Here is a 22,157-nt window from a genome sequence, read left to right as displayed (position 1 = left end):
GAAATGTAAAGGTTTCCGGGAGGTTCACTCACCTGTAACGTTGATTTTTTTTTTTTTCCTCATTAGCACTTCTTAACAGATGACTCTACAACTCGGCTGGTGTAGATTAACAGAAACATATTTTATCCTGTCTTAACAGTTCTAAAACTTGAGAGGGAGTCAGTTAAAATGACCTATTTAATTTGCCCTTTACGGAGTGTTAGAGAATACGAGTTCACAGAAACCCAACCAGCTCTGGACAGACCAGCTAACGAGCCATTCATTTGATTCAGGTGTGTTGGAGCAGGGAAGCACCTGAAAGTTGCAGGTTGGCAGCTCTCGCGGACTGGACTTGAGCACGCCTGTTTTAGAAGCTCAGCGGTCCGTGTTTGTAGTTTGCGATACATTATTTAAAATGTGTTAAAATGTAAGTAAAAGCATGAAACGTGATGGCTTTGAACTTTAACTACTATTAAACTGATTCTATTCCATAACTGAACCGAAACATGCTGTTTAAGCTGTTGTTTTCGTTTGCATGTATCTCATTAGCATAATAATGCATACGTCATCTAGTGCATAGTGATCTCAAGCGCAGTAGCAGTCAGTCACGTGACCTGTTTCAACCAATGGGGGGCCTAGGGAGCGGTCTACATTTAACACACGCACAAAAAAAAGATTTTGAGTGATTGCTTGCGGGGAAAGATGATCCTCTGTTTCGCTTTTCATCGTGATGTAGTGGCGCGTTTTCTGCTGATCTGATTTCAGTGTCGCTCCAGTTTCAAGCCGATGGAAATCGTGGAGGACAGATTTTGTGCCCCCATCACAATGCATGCGATGCCTCTGTGCACCATTAGTGGTGGAGACATATTTGACTGTATACAAAGAGGGGATGTTGAACAGTGCATACTTTTCGTGCAAAATGATCGAACAATCCTCAGGCACACAGGTAAGGTAACATTAGATGCAGTGTAAATTTAAAATGTATTAAATCATTCATTGCTTTGAATGAGGAAGTCACTTTCTTCATTTTGTGTTCCTGTCAGGAGGGCTTAACCTCTTCCTGATCATTTCTCTGGTTTGTCTTTATCCTCTTAGAAAAAAAGCAAAAAAAACAATTTTTATGTCTGTGTGAAATGTCTGCATAATCTACATTATAGCTTAGAACTACTACACCAACACAGCTGTTATTGCTCACTGTTATCTGCATGCCTGGTGGTTCTCCATGTGTGATTTTGTGACGTTGCCAGGAGGAAACCCAACTCTGCTGTAGTTAACCTGTGTGATGTTCTGGTACAGGTCCTGAGGTAGATAGATGGATAGCGCAAACTCAAACTGAACTAAAGCATGCTTAAGTCCATGCAACTTCAGTGAAAAGGGACATCTTCCATTCTGACTGTGATGTGCATTTGTTTATTTAGGCTGGGGTGGATTCAGTCCTCTTCATTATGCTGCTCTCCATGGAAACCGCTCCCTTGTAGACTTCTTCCTCAGTTCTGGTGCGGACCCTAACATGACGTGTGATTCAGGGCAGACAGCTTTTCATTTTGCCTGCAGGTGAGCAGAAGCTGCACCCATTGCCTTGCAATAAGTATTCATACCTGTTGATCATTTTTTCACATTTTCCAGTTACAATTACTAACTCTCTAAGAAACCTCTCTAATCATTGTATTTTACAATGATTTTATATGATAATCTAACTCAAAGTAGCTCATAGTTCACAGATTCAGTTTTTTTTTTCTTGTAGGTGGCAAACTGTGTAGGGAAGACCTCAAACAAGTAAAAGAAGTTCTTCTGGGCACATGAGACCAAAACTGACATTGTTGGCATTTGCACAAAATTCATATGTGTGACCAGAAATCAGTGCAATCTTGAATAAACAATAACTTCACAATGTTTGAAGCGGATGTTGTCAGACGTTTCATAGAAAAGATTAGTGAACAAACCATCCTGAAGACCAATGAAAACACTAAACATATCAGAAATAAAGTTATTGAGCACTATTAAGCAGAATTGCATTATAATACAATAATTTTAAAGGAGAAATGTCAAGAAGAAACCTATACTTGAAAGAATGACAGTTTTAATTCAAGCCATGCAAAGAAAATGATAAACATGTAGAAGAAGATGCTCTGGTCATATTTTTTGCAGTACATGCAAAGTACTTAATACTGCTTTCAGCATAGCATTCCTGCAGTGAAACATGATGGTGACCATATCATGCTGTAGGCCTGATTTGTCTGAGATGATGGAATCAAGTAATTTTTCCATCTCACCTTTCCATCTCTGTGAACTTTGTTTTTTTTTGTTGTTGTTTGTTTGTTTGTTTGTTTGTTTTCAATGTAAAACCTTCAGGTTTGCAGTTGTAACAGGATAAAATGTGGAATCATTCAAGGGACATGAATCTTCCACAAGGTGCTGCTTTTACCTTCTCAAACAAAAACCCAGGATACACACATTTGCATGTTTTCCATCAACAGGCAGGGAAACATCTACAACATGCATAAAATGATGCAATATGGGGCAGACTTGCGGCTTGTGGACTTGCAGGGGAAAACATCCATGCATCATGCAGTTACCGGGGGCAACATGTAAGCGGAAGAAACACTTCAGAACAAATAGTTTTTATTTATTTATTTTTGAATGCTCTAACTGTTGCTCACCTCTCTCAGAGTCGCTGTGCACTATCTGTGGGAGACGGGAGTGTTCCGATTATCTGACGCAGACATGTACAAGGTGACGCCTCTGCATCTTGCTGCATCCACCGGCAACATTGACATGATTCGCTATTTGCTCAAAGACCAGGTATGAAATATTCTAAATGGACATAGTTTTAACTTTTTTGCCCTGGTGTATGCGCTGTAACCTGTGATGCTGCAAATTTAACATAATTAAAACAAACATTAAACTATAAATATGTATAGCATAAAAATTTAACAACATCAGATCTTCAAGCAGTGGCATAAATTGTGGGGGCGGGGTTATTGGTTTTCTTGTCCAGCGGTGTGTTGTGAACGCAGTTGACCAGCGGGGAGCGACAGCGCTCCATGTTGCTGCAGAGAGGGGTGGAGTAGAAGTGTGTTGGGCTCTGCTGCAGAAGACTGGCTGCATAGTGCTTCATCAGAAGAACTACAGCGGCCTCACACCACTAGATCTCTGCAAGCAGGGAAAGACATTCAGGTGAACAATGTGTAGAAACAAGCGAACCGTTTGTGTACATTTCTTGAGTTCTTGATGCTGATTGAGATCTGCTTATGTTGTTTTCAGGCATCAGCAACTCAGCAAACTGTTAAAGCAGTACATAAATGAGCCAATACATCACAAGCCCAGAGAGTCTGATGGTACTTATTATGTTAGTTTTATTTTAAGCAATGAACAACAAATATTGCTTGTGGTAGTAATAATTCTACCATTAAACGTCCTTTCTCTGTGTTGACCCATGTGTGCTTGTGCTATTTCTCTCCAGTTCTGTACTATTGGACCCTGTTTTTCCCATCTCTAAGTGGAGCTGCCATCCTGCTGATAGCTGCCATGTTTGGAGGCTATGGAGGCCTCATCTGTGCATTCCTCTTCCCATGGCTGGCAAGAAGCATTTTCACCCAGTACTACCGCATGACCACATACCAGAGGTATTTGCATGTAAACTATAAACTATCAGAATGTAGTTAACCATACCGCATTGTTTGGGTCAGCTCCCAGTTGACGTCTCATGTCTTCGTCTCTAGGCTAGCTAATCCAATATACTTGGGGACACTGTTGGCTGGCATTGTTCATTCCCTGCTGTGCTTCTATGGAAAAATGATGCCTAATATCCTTTAAAGAGGGGGTATATTTAGGTTTATGCCAAAAGCTTTTTCTTAGTTATTTTAGGGATGGTGCAATTCACCTGTTTTGTTCTCTGTTTTTCTCTGTTTTGTTGGTTTTATCAATCTTTTTACATCTCACAATTTCGGTAAACTGAATTGAATCATGTTGCAATTTTGAAGTTCACATTTATTTTTTTTAAGATGATCAGAATGTGTATGAACTTCCACTGCAGAGTCCCTTTTCTTTTGGCCAAATTTTGAAAAAGGGAAAGACCAGTAAAACATGTCACACAAGTCAGGCACATGTGGAACATCCATAAGTAAGAAAATAGCTGCTTGCTTGAACTTGTTCATAAGACAAATATTTAGATTTGGATTTGGAAAATATCTACAAAGGCTGGACCAGGACCCAAACTTATCATGCAATGATGAGCAGTGAAACTCAGAAAATATCAGCGGATGCCACTCTGCTTAATGCTCACGAATAATGCATAACACCCATTTTATAAAAATGCCTTTTCTTTGCTGCAATAACAAATGTGACCATGTTGGCTATTCTCTGACTGGACTTCTATTTGAATTATGTGCTTTGATTGACAAAGTACTGTATTCAGACTTTTCAGCAACAAATATTCCAGGTGGGTTTGGTATGAATGTTTAGAAGCATCCTGTCCCACTATTGAATATGGTGGAAGATCTGTGATACTGCAGACACGTTTCACTTCTAAAATACATCGAAGTCTTGTTGGATTTCATGGCATAGTGAACTCTTTGAAACACTAGGATATTGTTTAATAAAAATTGCTTGTAAATTGAAAATGACTCAGTTTTTATATGATGGATTTACCAGAGATAAAAAATTATTCTTGTCCTGGTCATGGTTCTATAGGTCTGTTTTAGTCACTTTTCTGACACTTCTAGCCATTCTTTCTTCAAAGAAGTGTCTACTGACAAATACAGTGATTTTTCTGTTCTTACTGGAGACTCTGAGTCCCCAGACTGAAATTCTAGAGAAAACCTGTGGGGTGAGCTCACAGAGAGGACACAGGAGAATATCTGGTTTGTGCAAAAATTGATTGTCAAAGAAAGACTCCCCGCTCTGTATGCTCCATATTAAATGTAATCATAGAAGACTAAGTGTTGTCCTTTTGGCAAAAGAGGTATGAATAACTGCTTCTGTGGTGAAATGTATACATATCTGTAAACTACTGAGCTGCATATAACAAATAAGTAGTTTCATCCTTGACCTTGTGAATGTGTGTGGCCCATAAGCACTTTGGCTCAGGTGTCCTTGCTCCACTTCTTCATACTAGCCAGTCTCTTCTATAAGGTTCTGACTCAAGATCCCGGGGTTTTAGACAGAGCCGATGCAGATCCTCGCTTCTCCTGCATTGCTGACCTGGTGGAAAACAACGAGAGCCCTCACAGGTTCTGTCCATACTGTGAGGTAAAACGATCTGGACTCGTAGCTGACATTGAATCTCTTCTCTGTTGCTTTGTTTCTTACCCTGCCCCTGTCTTCCTCCCAGCTGTTCCAGCCTGACTATACAAAACACTGTAAGCTGTGTGAAGTGTGCATTAAAGACTACGACCACCACTGCCTTTTCCTCAACTGCTGCATCGGTCAGGGTAACCACAGACTCTTCCTCATCTTCATCCTCTCCATGGTTACCGCCCACCTTCTTTTTATCGCTTCGGGGGCGAGTTACCTGTATTTCAGCTCGTCGGAGTCTAGTCCCAGCTTCTCACTGTGGCTCACGTTGTTGGGGGAGGAGTTCTGGGTCGTGGCTCTGATTATTATGAATGCACTGACTCTCCTGTGGGAGGTGTGGCTTCTGACAGAGCAGTTTGACGCCATCGCCGCCAGAACGACCACCTACTTCAGACACAGTGAGGGCACTGCGCAGCAGAGGTCACTGGGACAACGGTTGGCGGTCGTAGCAGCCTTTCTCCTGGAGGGACGTAGATCTGTGGGTGGTGGACAAATTACAGAAGACAAAACCGCCATAGATATTTAACACTGCCAGTTTGGCCTGTATAAAGCTGTCCTGTTGACCTTAGTACTGTTTCAATTCTCATGTGCATATTTAAAGCCTGGGATTGTTCAAACACTGTACTGACAATGTTTCCCTCGTTCCAGTGCTATTTAATATTTTTAATATAGGATTTCCCAATAGTAGCTGAATCTGTCGTACTGAGAAAAACGGATGGCATGAATGGACAAGAAATAGAAACCAGTAAAATGAATTGCTAAGCAAAATTTAGCTGAACTCATGCATGATTCAAAGTATGAAAGCAAAACAATAATATGGAAATCCAGAAGGAAATCCAGACTACCAAACTGAAACCTAGAATCTTCAAGAAACACATGATTGCAGCTCAACACCTTATGCAGTGCGTCAAAGTTTTGAAACCAAAAATGCAAAATAACCATGAAAGTCTGGATACATCTGGGAAAACGAACAGACGATACAAAATGTATATAAAGAATTAGTTTTTCATTTTATTACCAAAAAACATTTTCCATTCATCCATTTGAAGACATTCTTCCTTACTTGTCTTTTGTTTTTGTTCATTCATTATTTGTTCATTAGATTTTTCTTGGTTTGTTCCTTCATTGTCTCCCTTTCATTTTAGTGTTTTCTTTTGTATTTCTTCTTTGTCCTTTCATTCCTTTGTTCTTTCTTCCTACCTTTTCCATCCCCATTTTGTTCAAGTCCTTCCTTCCTTCTTTCTCTCTGTAGATAAAGAGGGTCCATTATGCAGGGTCCATATTTCCATGATGACCATTGTAGAATCATCTGCCATACAATCAAGAAAATTTTTGTACTTATACATTTAAAAGTAGACTAAGCAGGACAAATATCACTGGAAAGGTATGTTTGGAAAGTATTGCATTTATTGAAAAAAAGTAGCCTTATCAGCTGATAAACTGATTGTGGTTTACCAAATAATTAAACATTTTTAGTGACATTGTTTACAGCTGCTTTTAATATAATTCTTCTTATTATTATTATTATTATTATTATTTTTATTTTTTACAGTTCTTTATTTTAAAAGAAGGTTTTTATATGTAACACTGTTGGGTAACAGTGTTACCAAGATGCACCAAGAGACTTGTTTCACCTGCTTCAAGACATTTCTGCCCTCTCATTTCTTTTGCTCTGGCTAATGGGACATGCTTTTTTTCATGCCTTGAATTAAACACTCATTTCCTACACGTCTCGCAGGGCCATATTTCCAGATTATAGATGATAGTCCCCACACCCCTCAGAGACTGGTGTGTCTGGACTGTGTGAGTGGCTACGTCACATACGCTGATTTAGTGTCTGCCATACTGCCTCTCACCCATGTGAAGTGATGAAGCTGAGCACATTTAAGACTGTGAAACCAAGTGCTTTTTATGGTATTTCTTTGTCCGTGAACATAGTACTTTGTCAAAGTATTCATATAACTTGAATGTTTATTTTTTTCACATTTTGTCAAATTAGTCACAAACTAGATTTGTTTTATGGAGACTTTATGTGATACAGCAACACACTGTAAAGTAGAAAACGTATGGTTTTAAATGTTTTTTTTTCTCTTATTTTAATGTGGTGTGCATTTTTATTCAACCCACCTAAATCTATATTTTGTCAAATAATTTTTCACCTATAATTACATCTTCAAGTCTTTTGGTACACGTATAGCTTTGCCTTTTCAGAGCCTGACACTTTTGCCCCTTTAAAAAATGGCTCATTCAAATTGGATGGACATGTCATCTGTAAGCAGTAACCTTCATACAATATCACAGATATTTAGTTGCATTTACTTCCAGATTTTGACTGGGCACCTACAGCACGCTTAGCATCTGAATGCTAATGTATGTGCTAGCATGTATGTGAACAGCTACCACCCTTTGTAAATCTTTTGTAGCCTGTAATAGATTTTCTTCCTGGATTGCCCAGAAAGTGGCTCCATCAATCTTCCCATCAATTTCTGACCAGTTTACCTTTTCTCTGTGGAAAGAAAAATTATCACCACAGTATGATGCTGCAGCTACCATGTTTTATGGTGGTGAGATCTCTAGGACTATCCCTGTTTCAGTGTGTTCCCATGTCTTCATGAGGAAAACACTGCCATACTTTTCAGAAGTTTGTCTGCAAAATATTTTGAAAATTTATAATTATTCCACTTCATATTTGTGCTCTACATTGTGTCAGTCTGTTGCATAGGATTTAGTTAGAGGTTTGTAGTTGTAACATGACAAAATGTAAAAGTTATAGTTGTACGAATACATTTGCAACCCATTGACAGCTATGTATTTTCTCATTTCAATATTGTGCCTCTTGTGTTTTTCCCTAAATGACTGTTTTATTTATGGTGATGTTTTTTTTTATGTGATAGAAATCATGTTTATTAAAATGTATTGTGTTTTTTTAAATACACTTTGTTTCGAGTCTGTCTCATACTTGATCAAACCTTTCAGATGCTGGACTCTCCTTTTGAATTGTAAAGCATCAGGAGGCAGAGCTTTTTGGTTTAGCTCATCTGGAGCCAGGAGAAGTGTACAGTAATAACATCAGAGGGAGAAACCCATTATATAATTTTCTTTCAAGTCATCAGTTTTCACTTCTCCATCAGCACAGCTCACTTCCTCTGTGGATGATTCAGTGCAGGAACACAATAGGAGAGTATCTCACATTTAGGTTTTGTTTTTAGTGTTTTATATATATATATACATATATATCGATAACTCTAATCAAATAGGCTATCTAGAACTATGTGAGCTATCTTGAGCTGCAAACGGAGCCTTTCTTAAAAATGGGAGTTGTCTGGGAAGCCCATCCGAAATGACATGGCAAGTAATCCTCGCATGATCGTCTCTACTTCCTTCTGCTAGAGTCTGTTCACATCAGCATTCCTTAGCCACGTGTTATTTGTCTTAATTATGGCGACTATAGTGCTTCTTTCTCTGTGTGAACATCATTTGAGTTGTTGCGTGGAGCTTGTTTATGGGCTGGAGAAACACAATGTTGGAAATGACATTATTTGGACCCTAAGACTAACGGATTTGCGTGTGTTTTTTGTCGTGGCTTCAGAAATGGCACCATTTGAAAAGGACATAACTGTGCAGACAAGCTCGGTGTCATGAAGTCATCCAGAACTCTTCAGATCAGAAAAAGCTCTAAACAACTATCAGGTGAGGCACAGAGTTCAGTTTGGTTTTGTAAATAATTATATTAGGTAAGGATTTTTTTCTTGCTTGCAGCCTATCTGCTAAAAACAATGGCAATTACTTCAAAATAGATGTATTAGTATTAATTAGATTTTACTCCTCTCTAAAGCCTTTGTTTAATTAGTGTAATTGGTAACTACAAAGTGCTGAAGCCTTGGAAAGCTTTTGGTGCTAACAGCTTCTGTGTGCTGCATTTCGTGTGCCAGCCTGATGAAAAACATTTAAGCATTTTAACACATCCATCCATTGCAAACCAGAAAGAAACAAGAACATCACTCCCCTGAGTGTTGTGGCTCTGACCACACAGACTACAGAGCGCCTGAGAAGTGTAGCAGTTTTCGTCAGACTGTAAACCTCATCCTGAATGAGTCAGGGTCCTGGCTGTCAGTGATGTACATAGCACATCTATTACCAAAACTGAGTAGCGCTCTTTTCATGTTCAATTGATGATACAGTAGTACACAAATATTTCATATAAAAAATTTAAAAAATGCAAACAATGTTTGTGGAAATGTCTGTTCTATAAATCAGAGTTTATTTATGGATAACCTTTTTCCTCGTTCTGGGACTGTTGATTGAAATGTCTGAATTACCTCCTTGAAATCAAGCTAATAATTGAGTTTTTAACTGCATAGATAATGTCTGGTATGCAAATGAAAGGTAAAGTCTAAAACCTGGAGAAAAGAAAAGTATGAGCTCGAAGAGCAGGGAGGGCTGAAATACTTAGCTCATGTTGGTTTTGATAAAAATACATAACATAACCAAAGCTAGTTCTCAACCTCAATCTAAGTTTAATTTTTATCTTTGCCAAACGTAACCATAGTTTTGTCTTGCTGAGTCGCTTTTTTATGTATTTTGTTTGTTTTGTGACAATGTGACCAGTACATTTTTCCTTCTGAGGATCCTTCTTCTTCCTGTGTCCATCAATTGACAAGATGAGCAACAGCGCTGGTCCATTTCAGCCCATGGTGCTCATGGGATCTTTGTTGTCAGATCTACTAGTGCTTTGTTGATCTGGAGAAGGTTTATGTCCCCTTCAATCTTTTGAATGGTTTACTGAAAAAGTATGGGGTACAGAACTGTTTTAAAGTCTATGCATTCCTTATATAGGCTTAAGTGGTTAAAAAACAAAAGCAAAAAATTTGCAAGTTTGAGCTGTTTTCAATATGAAATTTAGTTTTTCATTGCGCTTTTCTCTCAATGAAAATGTGGTGAAATAACAACTTTCACCTGAAAAAATCCATCACTCAGATGGCAATCTGAGTATAAGGCAATGCTTCAGTATAAGCATATTCTCACTTAGGGAATGCCAAGTGGTCAGTGAGAACAATATAATGCCATGTCTACTGGTTCTGCAACATTTACTGCTGAGAACGTTGCCCATTAATATAAATATATCGATCTGAGGTTTTGCTCCAGGCAAGCATCAGACCAAATCTCCATGGACAGATTATAGGAAGCGGAGGCTATGAAGCAGACTGGAGCAAAATTAAGATATAGGTGACAAGACAGAGGACACACAGTCGGACATATTTATAGAAGGTGAGAAAATGATACTGCAAGTGTGCGGCAAAAGGCGGAGAAACCGATAGGGAGCGAAAAGAGAGGGAGTGGGTTGGGCTTTAGGTATGGGAGAACAACGGCACATCAGGGCAGTGGGACAGAGACGGAATCAGAGAAACGAGAAGAGAGGAGGGAGAGGAGAGTGCCTGCTAAAGTGCCTGTAAGTGTGTTTATGCGTGAGTGTGTGCATGTATCAGTATGAAATCAGAGTGAGATGCTGGGAGAGGATGAGGAGTAACAGGGTGAGGCAGCTGCAAGAGGCGCTAAGTGTGTTTGTGTGTGAGGGTTAGTGTGTGAGGGATGCAGTCATGTCTCTGTGAGAGGGAGCAGCACAGCAACGGTAACCATGCTGAGCCCCAAGATAAAACAGGCACGCCGGGGTAAGCACAATCCCTCCTCCTTTTCTCTTCCTTTTGCTCTCTCTGTCACTCCTGCTTTCTTGTGTCTTCCTCTCACTGTCTCTGCAAAGCTCCATCTGTTGTTATGTCTTTATAATATCACTGGCCGTTAGTGCTTTCATTGATAAAGACCATCAGTGTGAGTGCTTCAATACTATAGTTAAATCTGCACACTATGCCAGTTTGCATCCTGGTCATCATTGTAAACTGCAATTTGCAGAGCTTTATTTGATTTTATTATCTAAAGTCCTTGAACCTTCAGTTTTTCCCAGTATTCAGTAACAGTTAATATGCTCTACTACAGGGGTGATGTAATTTGTCATGTCTCCCACAATTGATTAAATTATTACCCATCAAATTAGATTTTGCTGTACATGGGTTGTAGTAAACATGGCTGCTGGCAGCCTTCAACAATGCCCTGTACATCCTATGTGTTTTTCAGGGTGTACCCCAGCTGGTTGGTTGCAGCTTTTAACAGGTGACAAATTCTAGATCGGAGCAACTCTTGACTCGCTTCCTCCTCTAAAATCACAACAGCTGACTGTCAAACATAGTTCCTCTAATGCGGAGGAAATTCCATGTGTGGGAACAAATGGAAAAAGCAGGCCAGTGTGAATGCACAGATGAACATGGAAGCTGTAAATCAGATGAACAGCTCCTGCCTCAGAAGTTATAATGAAGCAGAGTAGAGATACTTGGTGTGGTCTTCGCAGCAGGTGGTTCCTGGATCACTCATGCATGCCGTTTAAGTGGAGTGGCTTGGAGTTGTTGCCCTTCCTCCTGGCATTTCCATTAAAGTACCTATCTTTACTTTTCATCTGGCTAAAAATGAAAACCCTTGAAGATTCACTAATCGAGCATGCTGCTGAAGTCAGGTCCATGGCCCATTTTCATACCCAAAACCTCAGATAGATTACAGATACAGATACAGATACAGATACAGAGAGAGAGAGAGACAAAAAAGAGAAATTATCATTGTAATCTATCTTTCACACAAACTCACTCATGATTAAAATAACTAACTTTAGAGTTCTCCTTCTGCAAAAGCTTCTACACTGAAGAGTGTTTCATATAAACTCACAAGTTCATATGAACTTGCAGTTTCCTATGATGTTTTCACTGATTGTGAAAAATTTGATTTTGTGACAGTCAGGCTGAAACTCATCAAATACTAGTCATTAGTCGATTATCTGGTACATCTTTAAATAAAAGAAGAATGTTGTTTTACTCTAAAATCATTACAGATGGTGGAAAACAGAAATGCTTCTTCTTTCTCCTTCAGATGGATGGTGCAGTAACCTTTACAGTTCCCTGGCCAGTGGCCATGTCTTCTGGCTTTCCATCCCTCATTTGTTGAGATGGTATTCTGCTTTGATTAGATTTCCAGCTCTCTCTCCGTCCCTTTTTAACGCAACATCATTTACGGCAAATTCAAACAGCATCATTGAGTGGGACGTGCTCTCTAAAATTGATAAAACAGACTCAAATCCCAGGAAGTTAAATAGCAAAACAAGTTCCAGAGGAGAATTTTATTTTCAGAACTGATGTGGCTTCCTTTAGTGTGTGAACTGCTGGGTTATTTTCACAACAGCATCTGAGTAAATAATGAAAACATATGACTTCATATTCAATAACTTAGAATATGCATTCCTACGAGGCAGATTTATTAGATCAAAAGTACTTTTTAGAAAAAAAGCATCCTTTATGCAATATATTTTTCATTAAGATCACTTCTCTGTTTATAAAAATTATAAAAATGTTTTTATTTTGGTTGGATGTTTCATACTAAAAAAAGATCTGAAAACATAAATCTGTATGTGAATCTATACAGTGTTTCACTTAATTTCAATAACATACTAATTCATTGAATATGACTGCTTTAGCTACACGATAATCAATTTGAGTTACTGTTTTCTTATCGCCATTTATATTCTGTCATAGCAACAAATTATATTCTAACTATTTTATGCAACTCCTAAATGAATAAAATGTCATATTTTAAAAAAATGGTGACATGCCAACATACTTCTGCTTTTTTGCTTACATCTAATGAAGACAAAACATTTAAGATTAGATTATCACTTCAGATCAATAAATACAGAATATAATTTTTAATACAGAAATGTGGGCTTAATGAAAGAACAATTTTTTCACCTGCTTAAAGGTTGGTAGTTTCAAAATGTCTGACAGCGTACAACGTTTAGCGTATATTCACTTGACCTCATAATGGCAAAACTCAGGTCAGCAGAAATAGAAGCTTGTGTGCATATAGGAAGTCTATCTATAACATGAATTGTAGTTGTCTGGTGTATTTTTGGTTAAAAAAAATACACCAGAAATTACTTGCAATGGTATCCAGAAATTTTGCTTCAGTAAGAGTAGCAATGCTTCACAATGATATTACTTAAGCAAAAGCTTGAGGTAGTAAAACTACTCCTAAAAATATTTTATTTTCCAAAACATCAATCAAATAAAGCCAAGGCTTTTCATAAATTCCCAACATTTTGCGGTTGACTTCTATGTGTATGAACACTTTTGCCAAGTTCTACACATACATCTTATATTAATGCTCCAAACAGTTTTGAATTCATTTGCGTATCACTTTTGCTTAAAATATTGCAAAAATATTAAGCCAGGTCATCAATTGAAACTCAGTTCCTCCTTTAGATTTACCGTCTCTGTAATGAAGATGTCCAAGATGTGGCCATGTCTGCTATAAATATAGATTATGCTCCGCCTGCTTCTGATGTCAGCCAACAGATTTACTAATGACTTCTCTGTGAGCGTTGCAGTCTTCTCTCCTCTCGGCATGTATGACACTGCAAAGAAAGGACATCCAGAAAGAGGAGAAATGAAAGTCCAAACACAGAGCTGATATACGAGACTGGATGAGGCGGGAGGGAGAAATGGAAAGAGAGATTTCTGTCCAGGCCCTTACAGATACCTTCCCTGCTGTCCTCAGCAGAATGCAGGATGCAATTAAAAGCAAAAAAAAAAAAAAGACGCCATTGATTCCTCCCTCCTTTCCTTCCCTCTCCCACTGCATTCTGCTTATGTCTCTCCATGACTCCCTGGAGATTATTACACTGGCACTGCTTTTTGCTCTAGAGCTTTGGCATATAGATGCTAATATATAATCCATACTTGTAATTACTCTGTGCCATGTGAAGCACAATATGATCCAAAGCAGAGGTGTCCTGTCTGCAGCGGTGCAGCTTCAAGCTTGTTTATTGGTTTTTGAAGGAAACAAATAAAATCTACAAAACATATAAAGCCTGGATTTCAGTTAAATGTTTTATTTGAAAAAATTGCCAGGGCACAGTTATATGCTACTTTGGTTGAATATCAGGTACCAACAGTATGTCCATTTAAAACAAATGTAGGGAAAATTACACAAATCTACCAACTGAGAAACACAAAGGTCCTTCAAATCAAGGCTAAAATCCCATTTGTTTAGAGTTGCCTAAAGAGAGAACATCGATTTTCTCATTTATTACTTTTTTTTTATTTTGTCACTAATGTGATATTTCCTTTTTGTTAGTTTATTGTGTTATGTTTTTTTATCATGTTAAGAATTTTAACTGCCTTGTTGCTAAAATGGGCTATGCTAAATAGAACTGACTTGATTTAACTCATTCTATAAAAAGTGTAAAAGTTCAAATGGGATGACAATTTTTCCTCAGGGAACTGTGTCCTTATCGTTTTTCTGTTTATCTTAATACCTCAATGTTACCTCAATGTTTGTGTCCATGCAGCACGATCCAAGAGCATGGTGCTTGGAGAGTTGTCTCGACTCTCCAGGCCTTGCTCTCCTCAGGATCAAGAGAAACCCTTGAAGGCAGGCTGGCTGAAGAGGCAGAGAAGTATCATGAAAAACTGGCAGCTGCGATGGTTTGTCCTGAGGTCTGAAGCTCTGTACTTCTACAAAGACCAAGAGGAAAGCAAGGCACAGGTGATAATACTGACAACAAAAAATTCACATGAACAGGGCACAAACATGATGCACACCCCAATTAAAATGCCTTTTTTTAAAGTGTTACATAAAGTGTTGTGTATAGACCTATTCACTAATAATGTTTTTTTAAGAAACTGGTTTGTCATGTAAGAGGCTGACTTTTAGCCATCTTACAGTACATCCGGAACCACCCCAGGGATAAGCAGATGAAGAGAAGTTCCCCTGAGTCATTCTTGCTTTAATCTCAATTACCTCTCACTGTTGGACAGTTGCCCAGCATCCTGTATGCTCACTACTCCACAATGTCTAACATGCACTTCGCATTCAAGTCCACCCCTGTGCTTGTCTTTCCCTCTATCGCACTGCTGTTTCACTTCTCCTACAGGGCTGCATTCCTCTTCAGGGCAGTCAGGTCAATGAGGTCTCAGCCCATCAAGATGAGCCAGGTCGCCATCTTTTTGAAATTGTTCCAGGTGAGTTGGCAGGGTACCATGTCTGTTGTGTAAGGTTGCACAGTAATCCTTGTTCAAGGGATGCTTGAGCAAGGATTCCAACTATCATTTTTCAGAATTATTGTTCAAAGCACATTTTAAAATACAAATAGATATATTTGTTTTAAGATTTTATGCGGGATTTGACTGTATTTCAAAAACATCTAAAATGCCACATTCATATGAAGAAACCATGGTTTCAGTTGTCATTGCTATTGCAAAAGGTACTGAAATGTGTAGAATGTGTTTATTTGTATTGCTGACTACTTAATCTGTTCTGCTGGAACATGAATGTGGTTTGTTTTTGACAGCCACAATAGAAGGTCATTGTTGATATGACATGACTTGCTAAACAAAATTATTTTTAAACTATATAAATGATATTTCTAATTCTACATATTTGGAGTACTTTCCTATTTTTCGTTTCATTTAACACTGGACTAAAACAACAGATGCCTTGGGAAAAGACTTTTGGATCTTTTCCACATATTAGCTGATGCCTTTTTTCATGACTTTACACTGGTATGCTTTTAGTTCGTACATGAACATGAAATAAATATTCCCTTAGTGGTGTTGCTTTGCAAGATTCTTACTGCCAAAGTGCACCTTTCCTACCTTTCCCTAATAATTCACAACCTTCCACTAAGTGTAGGTTTCAGATTGCCTCCCAGTGCCATGAAAACCACATGCTTTTCTTTGTGATTTTGGTTAATTGCATACAAAAGCACATAAAATGTGCTTAGAAAACAATTTGTAAAATGTGGGTTTATATTTGCAAAATCCCTCCCAATTTTAATATAGGAAATACAGCCAGTGTTTGCATTATGGAGGTAGGAGAGTGAGAAGATACAGAGGGCAGATTCCTGGATAGGAAGAACTGAGTGAGAGGCATGATGCAGTAGCTGCTGCTGTCTCCAGGGAACACTACCCTTTCTAGGTTGGTTCCCCTACACACAAAGCACACTATAAACCGCAATGCAGGGCATAACAATAAGTGCACATAATCATATGTAAAACTCCAATTCCCGAAAGCATATGTTGGACTGCTGTGCCACTAATAAAATATTTATGTCTGTATTCCAAATGTTGTTTAATTTTCTTTCTGAAGTTAGGTAGTCCTTTATGTTCACAAAGCCACTTAAAGGGAAGTCAAAGCTGTCGTGAGATAAAACAAATGCCAAAGCGAAATGTCAAACAGGATGATCTCCTGCTGACTGAACTAACAAGAAAGAGGCTGAGCTCATGCCATGCTTTGTACTTTACATGGGCACTTGGTTTTCAAAGGTTATTGAAAACACTGGTACTAATAATTATTGATTGACTGATAATTTAGTATTAGTCTTGTGAAGTGTGATAAAATGACCATAGGTTCAAGAAGCATAAAAATTGTATCTCATTATATCTTTTTTTTATTCACTCTAATCTGTGTTTTCAGGGGGAACAGGAGAAAAGGATCGTAGCAACACAGGCCATGAATCGTTCCTCCTAATGGCCAACTCACAGAGTGACATGGAAGAATGGGTCAGAGCCATACGCAGAGCCATCTGGGCTCCACTTGGTGGAGGTGTGATTACATCAGCACACATTTCTATTTATCCACTAAACACTCTTTTGCAGTGCGCATAACAGAAAATATAAATCTATTAACTTAGATTTTTTTTTTGTGTTGTGTGATTGCAGGTGTTTTCGGTCAGCATCTACAGGCGACGATGTCATATGAGTCACAGTGTGGCCCTCAGCGAGAGGTCCCCGTGCTAGTCGAACTGTGTGCGAGCTTTATACGTGAACAAGGACTCAAGGAGGAGGGTCTCTTCAGAGCACCCGGGCAGACCAATCATGTTCGAGAACTGCAGGATGTTTTTGACCGTGGCGAAATCCCTGTTTTCGACAGGTGAGGGAGCAGAAGGGGGTCATCTTATGCGTACAGCATGTTATTCCATTATCCATGTTAGTTTGTTATTTTAAACTGTGCACCATTTTTCCCCAACAGTTCCACAGACGTCCACACAGTGGCATCACTGTTAAAGCTGTACATACGAGAGCTGCCAGAGCCTATAATCCCATTCTCCAAATACTCACAGTTTCTATCCTGTGCTCAGCTTCTTAGCAAGGACAAAGAAACGGTACAATTCTCATTTGAACTCTTTTCATCTTATTGTTTCAACGTTTTCCTGGACATGAACATGTCATTTTTTTTTGTTTCTTTTGTTAAAGGCCATCACAGAACTAAGCAAACAGGTGAAATCCCTCCCTCAGGTCAACTACAACCTCTTGAAATACATCTGCAAGTAAGTTTAACTTATGCATCTGTGGAAGTATTTGTTGTGGCAACAACAGACTTGTTGCCGCTTTATGATTTAGGAATCAGAGAAATTACTTTCATTCACACCCACATCGTTGTCACCAGAGGACATCCCTGACTTCATGATGTCTATTCTGTCTTCCGAATCACTAAATAACAGGCTGAGCCCACACACACCAACCACATAACTCAAACCTTCTTTCAATAGCTGTAGCAGAAACAATGGCCTTAACATTTCTGAAATAATGTTGATACTGCCAGCCACTTATTGTATAATACCAATCACAAAAAGACTCAGGTTTTGTTGAAAAAGTAAGTCCAGAATTCATCATTCTTAAGCTTTGAGCCGCATAAGGGATCTATAAACTATATTTTAAAAAATGCTAACATCAGCAAACATACAAACAGAAACTAGCTTATTATACAAAAGTTAGCATATTACTCACCTTAGCTGTTATGCTAGTTTTAAACTGAAAGCTTCAAACAGTATGTTAGCTAACAGCTAATTACTGCTATCACCTTCTATGTTATCTGCAGCTTACATTCAAATGTGAGTTAAAATGATAAAATTAGCATGCTAGCTTTCCTTATAAAACACTGGTGAGGTAATCTATAAACATCTAGGTTGCTACTAAGACTAGCCAACCATGCAACAGCTGTTACAAACAGCTGTTGCATGGTACAGCTATGTTTCAAATATAGGCTTATGCTGTTGTGCTTACTGTTGCAGCTATATATACTCTGATGTCACGCACAATAGTGTGTACATCAGAGTATTCTTGATTGGCTATTTATCAATAAATATTGTGGTTAGCTAATAAGCAGTTTTACTGTGTTGATTAACAGTTGCATACAGCAAACATTAACTAATGCTATTTACTGCTGTTCTTGGGGTTATCTTCTCAGGTTTTTGGATGAGGTTCAGTTGCAGTCCAATGACAATAAGATGAGTGTTCAGAACCTGGCTACCGTTTTTGGACCTAATATTCTTCGGCCAAGAGTGGAGGATCCTGTTACAATGATGGAAGGTTGGAGATTATTTAGCATAAGCTACACAAATCAGGCTTACCATTATGACCACTGACAGGTTGCATAGTTATCTGTTCTTTATGACACCCGTTATTGGTTAGGCACATATTTTGTACTCAAAGTTGATGTGCTAGCAGCACATCAACTGCTAGCACAGTTGATGTGCTAGCATCACATCAACTAGCACACCAGCACATCAGGTCTGCAGCAGTCAACAAATGTTATCCAAGAAACAAACAAATTGTAGTGAACTGGCAATAGGTGTATGGGCAGCCAAACCACATTATTGTAAATAGTGCACCTGAGGTGTCAGGGCTGTCTTTGCAACAAAAGGTTTAGGCAGTTGGTCATAATGTGATGCCTGATATGTGAAAGCTAATTTGTATCTTTTTAACACCTTCCATTTAATGCCTACTACATGTCTCAAGTATTGGTATTTTCTAATGTATCTAGGAAGTTCCCAAGTGCAACATTTGATGACTATCCTGATCAGTGAACACTCTCGACTATACCCAAATGAGGATTCCAAAACTGAGGTTAAATCTCTCCCACCCCAACATGAGCTCAAACGATCCAAAGTAGAATGGGTTTCACAAGAAGAAACGAACCCACCAAATACTACAAGTGTAAACTCTACAAATCTCAAAGAAAACCACATACCTTCCAGTGTTTTGATGGACAGTGAGCTGCCTACATCTAATCCTCTTGCATGTGAGAAGGATGAGAACAGCCAGACTAAGGGCAATGATGTAAACAAACTGAATGAAAAAGCAGATGAAAAAGAAAATATCAAAACTGAAGGGGAAAGCGAAGTTGCTGTTAGCCCTAGCAAACAGGCCAAAGCTCTACCTTCATGGAGGTGCTCCTTCAAGGGCAATGTAGTCTCTGGAGGGTCAAAGGGGAAAATGGGAGGCTCAGCAGGGGACGTGTCGGCATCTGGTGGGAGCAACTGGCTGATGAATGGCCTGTCGTCCCTCCGAGCACATAGACGCACGACCTCGTCCGGTGAAAGAGTGAAAGACTCTACATTGTCTCTGAAGGATTCAACCCAGTCTCTTAAAGAAACCACTCTACAGCTCAAGGACACACAAAGAGACTATGACCTAGAATCCCCTCAAACATCCCACTCTCACAGAGTCCTCCACAAATCTCACAGACTCTCTGCCTATGACAATGTAGCTCCTTCCAGCCTGAGCCTGCCTGCTGACACTTCGTCTATCTGGACACCCTTTGAAATCTCGCTGTCGGACACAGAAGGAAGCAATAAGTCAACAAAGCTAGAACAAGATGAAGAGAGAAACACTGAGGTGGGAAACAGAACAAATGATGAGGAAGGTGCAGGAATAATTGAAGAAATCCCAAACAAGCTGACCCAACTAAAGCAGGAGCTGAAAAAACAGAAAGTGAACTATGAAACTCGCATTCGCAAGTAAGACTAATCAATTTATATTGACTTACTCAAATAGCCAATCAAATCTGCTAAATTAATAATACATCTTTCTCTCTCCTTTGAGGCTGGAGGAGTCCTGTTCGAAATACCAGTGCCAGGTAAGCCGCCTTGAAGAGGACCTGGACCAGGAGAGGAAGAAGTGTCACTTGTTGGAGATCCGACTCAGGAATTCAGAGCGGGCACATCAGGATGCAGAAAACCGAAATGTTCTCCTCCAGCGAGAAATGGAGGAATTCTTTAAGACTTTTGGAGAACTAACAACAGGAGCAGCAAGGACCAACTAGACCTGACCAAACTGCCTTTATTTGGTCCTGGAGGCACTCAGTCACTAGGAGGACCAACCAGTCCCAAAGCTTTTTAGAAAACATACCTCTAGTGCAATGCTGATAGCCATATTTTCCACTTCAGTGTGGCTGTCCTGTGCCTATGCGAACCAGTACTGGTGCCAAACAAGAACTTCCCTGGACCAAGAACGTATTTTGTCATTCCATAAAATATATCTCAAGAATACAGTCTAAATTTCTGCCTGAATGACGAGGAATCCTAAAGTACTGCAGCATTACCACCCATATAATTTTAAGTCCCGTTTCTTCTTGACTTCAAATGAAAGAAAAATGTAAGACTTTAACAATAACTGTCTTAGTTGGGTGATTTCAGATTTAAAAGTCAAAAGCCACTCAGCTAACCTTTCAAAAAAATCACACCGCTTGATGATGGCTTTGTTGACAATGTTTGTCCAACTCTAAGGAGACTGCTACATCATCCAAGAGGTTCTAGATAGCTTTTTGTTTTCTTCAAATTGTACCTGCACTAATGCTAAGAGAAGTTGTGAAAGACTGTTTTGGCAGCATTACTTTTTAAACAATATCCTAGTGCATCACAATAAATTAGAACATCACCAAAAGGGTAATTCTAATAAAAACTTTTAACTCGTTAAACACAGAGAAATATGCAGTATTTCAAGTGTTCATTTCTGATATATTTGATAATGGTTTATAGCTGTCGCAAACCCAAAGTTCACGTTCTCAAAAAATTTTATATTACATATGATAATAAGAAGAATGTTAAGTAGAAAATTTTCTGCATACTGAAACTGTCTGTTATTATACAATATGTGGACTCAGTACACGGCTTGTGTTCCTTGTGCATGAATACTACCTTCTAAGGCTGTGTTTTGGTTCTTCATCTTTTTTCTACTGAACTATTTCTTCCACTCAACTTTCCGGAATGAAAGGCTGTCATCAGTAAGACAAAATGACAAGTTCTCCATAAAAATCTTTTTAAAAATGTGTCCAAAATAATTATTTAATTTTACAGGAAATTTGGGTATTAAAAGCTATAAGCAGTTCAAAATGAACAGAAATGAATTCTTGAAATATATGACTTTGCCTGTTCACATTGGATTCACATTTTAAAATCAGTTACTGAAATAAATAAACTTTTCAAAGTCAATTAATTTATTGAGATGCACCCAAATGTGAGTAAAATCTTACTGAATGTAGTGCTGGACTTGTAATGAAAGAACAAATGACTCAGGACAACTGTCATAATCTATAAAGTGCATTTAGGGAGATGGTACTAAAGGATTAATAGCTGGAGCCATTGAGAATTTGAGCCATGAAACGTATCCGGAGCTCACCATGGCAGAGATAGGAAAATAACCACTGTTTGATGCTCAGAAAACGCGTCTTCAGTCAAATGCAGACAGACCTCTGGCTACACCAATTCAAAAACTATATTACTTAAAACAGAAACAAAATGGATATGAATATCCCCAAATCTTATGTATATTATGTACTAGATGTCTTCTAGCTTGAAATAAATAATGTGAAACAAAATAAAACCTTCTTAGCTTTTATTTTCAGTCGATATCTGCCATTATATTGTGTATTTTAAAATTAAAGAAAGTGTCTGAGTGGTTGATGGTATGAAGGTGGAGTCATGGAACTGAGGAGAATCTGAGAATCAC

General features: G+C 38.7%; 3 protein-coding genes across 6 annotated transcripts in view; 2 read left to right on the top strand and 1 right to left on the bottom strand.

The window, feature by feature from the left end:
• Nucleotides 1–282, bottom strand: part of wdfy4 (WDFY family member 4) — a 52,981-nt gene extending 52,699 nt beyond the window's left edge. For 2 of the 3 annotated variants that reach the window (XM_017309189.2, XM_008429715.3), the window contains exon 1: nt 33–276. The gene's annotated coding sequence lies outside the window, so the exon portion shown is untranslated. Of the gene's footprint in view, nt 1–32 lie in introns of all 3 variants that reach the window. The other variant, XM_081616412.1, reaches the window with a different exon arrangement.
• Nucleotides 283–590: 308 nt separating this feature from the next.
• On the top strand, nt 591–8,209 carry LOC103476949 (uncharacterized). Its single transcript, XM_008429716.3, has 10 exons — nt 591–925; nt 1,398–1,533; nt 2,457–2,567; nt 2,649–2,781; nt 2,978–3,156; nt 3,244–3,317; nt 3,443–3,605; nt 3,702–3,784; nt 5,039–5,229; nt 5,312–8,209. The coding sequence occupies exons 1-10, from the start codon at nt 766–768 to the stop codon at nt 5,798–5,800; spliced, it is 1,719 nt and encodes a 572-aa protein (XP_008427938.1). The 5' UTR covers nt 591–765; the 3' UTR covers nt 5,801–8,209.
• arhgap22a (Rho GTPase activating protein 22a) lies at nt 5,321–22,106 on the top strand. Of its 2 annotated transcripts, XM_008429720.3 has the most exons (11): nt 5,321–5,411; nt 8,864–8,964; nt 14,717–14,913; nt 15,302–15,389; nt 16,843–16,971; nt 17,088–17,298; nt 17,398–17,530; nt 17,622–17,695; nt 18,616–18,737; nt 19,192–20,167; nt 20,253–22,106. In XM_008429720.3, exons 2-11 carry the CDS (start codon nt 8,913–8,915, stop codon nt 20,470–20,472), a joined length of 2,202 nt encoding a protein of 733 aa, XP_008427942.1. In that variant the 5' UTR covers nt 5,321–5,411; nt 8,864–8,912; the 3' UTR covers nt 20,473–22,106. The 2 variants fall into 2 exon arrangements, with proteins under 2 accessions (XP_008427942.1, XP_008427944.1); XM_008429722.3 differs by lacking the exons at nt 5,321–5,411; nt 8,864–8,964 and adding an exon at nt 10,333–10,943.
• The last annotated feature ends 51 nt before the right edge of the window (nt 22,107–22,157 follow it).

Source organism: Poecilia reticulata, chromosome 15 (assembly GCF_904066995.2).
Source record: "Poecilia reticulata chromosome 15, P_reticulata-male-v2, whole genome shotgun sequence".
Taxonomy (NCBI): Eukaryota; Metazoa; Chordata; class Actinopteri; order Cyprinodontiformes; family Poeciliidae; genus Poecilia; species Poecilia reticulata.
The sequence above is the reverse complement of the archived record's forward strand: the minus strand, read 5'-3'. Positions and strand labels throughout refer to the sequence as shown.

Bases quoted from the DNA above. Each gene is read 5' to 3' on its own strand.
- LOC103476949 (XM_008429716.3), top strand. From the start codon at position 766: ATGGAAATCGTGGAGGACAGATTTTGTGCCCCCATCACAATGCATGCG. The intron at 1,534-2,456 runs GTGAGCAGAAGC...TTCCATCAACAG, and splicing joins GCTTTTCATTTTGCCTGCAG to GCAGGGAAACATCTACAACA. The intron at 3,157-3,243 runs GTGAACAATGTG...TGTTGTTTTCAG, and splicing joins AAGCAGGGAAAGACATTCAG to GCATCAGCAACTCAGCAAAC.
- arhgap22a (XM_008429720.3), top strand. From the start codon at position 8,913: ATGAAGTCATCCAGAACTCTTCAGATCAGAAAAAGCTCTAAACAACTA. The intron at 15,390-16,842 runs GTGAGTTGGCAG...CTGTGTTTTCAG, and splicing joins TCTTTTTGAAATTGTTCCAG to GGGGAACAGGAGAAAAGGAT. The intron at 17,696-18,615 runs GTAAGTTTAACT...TTATCTTCTCAG, and splicing joins CTCTTGAAATACATCTGCAA to GTTTTTGGATGAGGTTCAGT.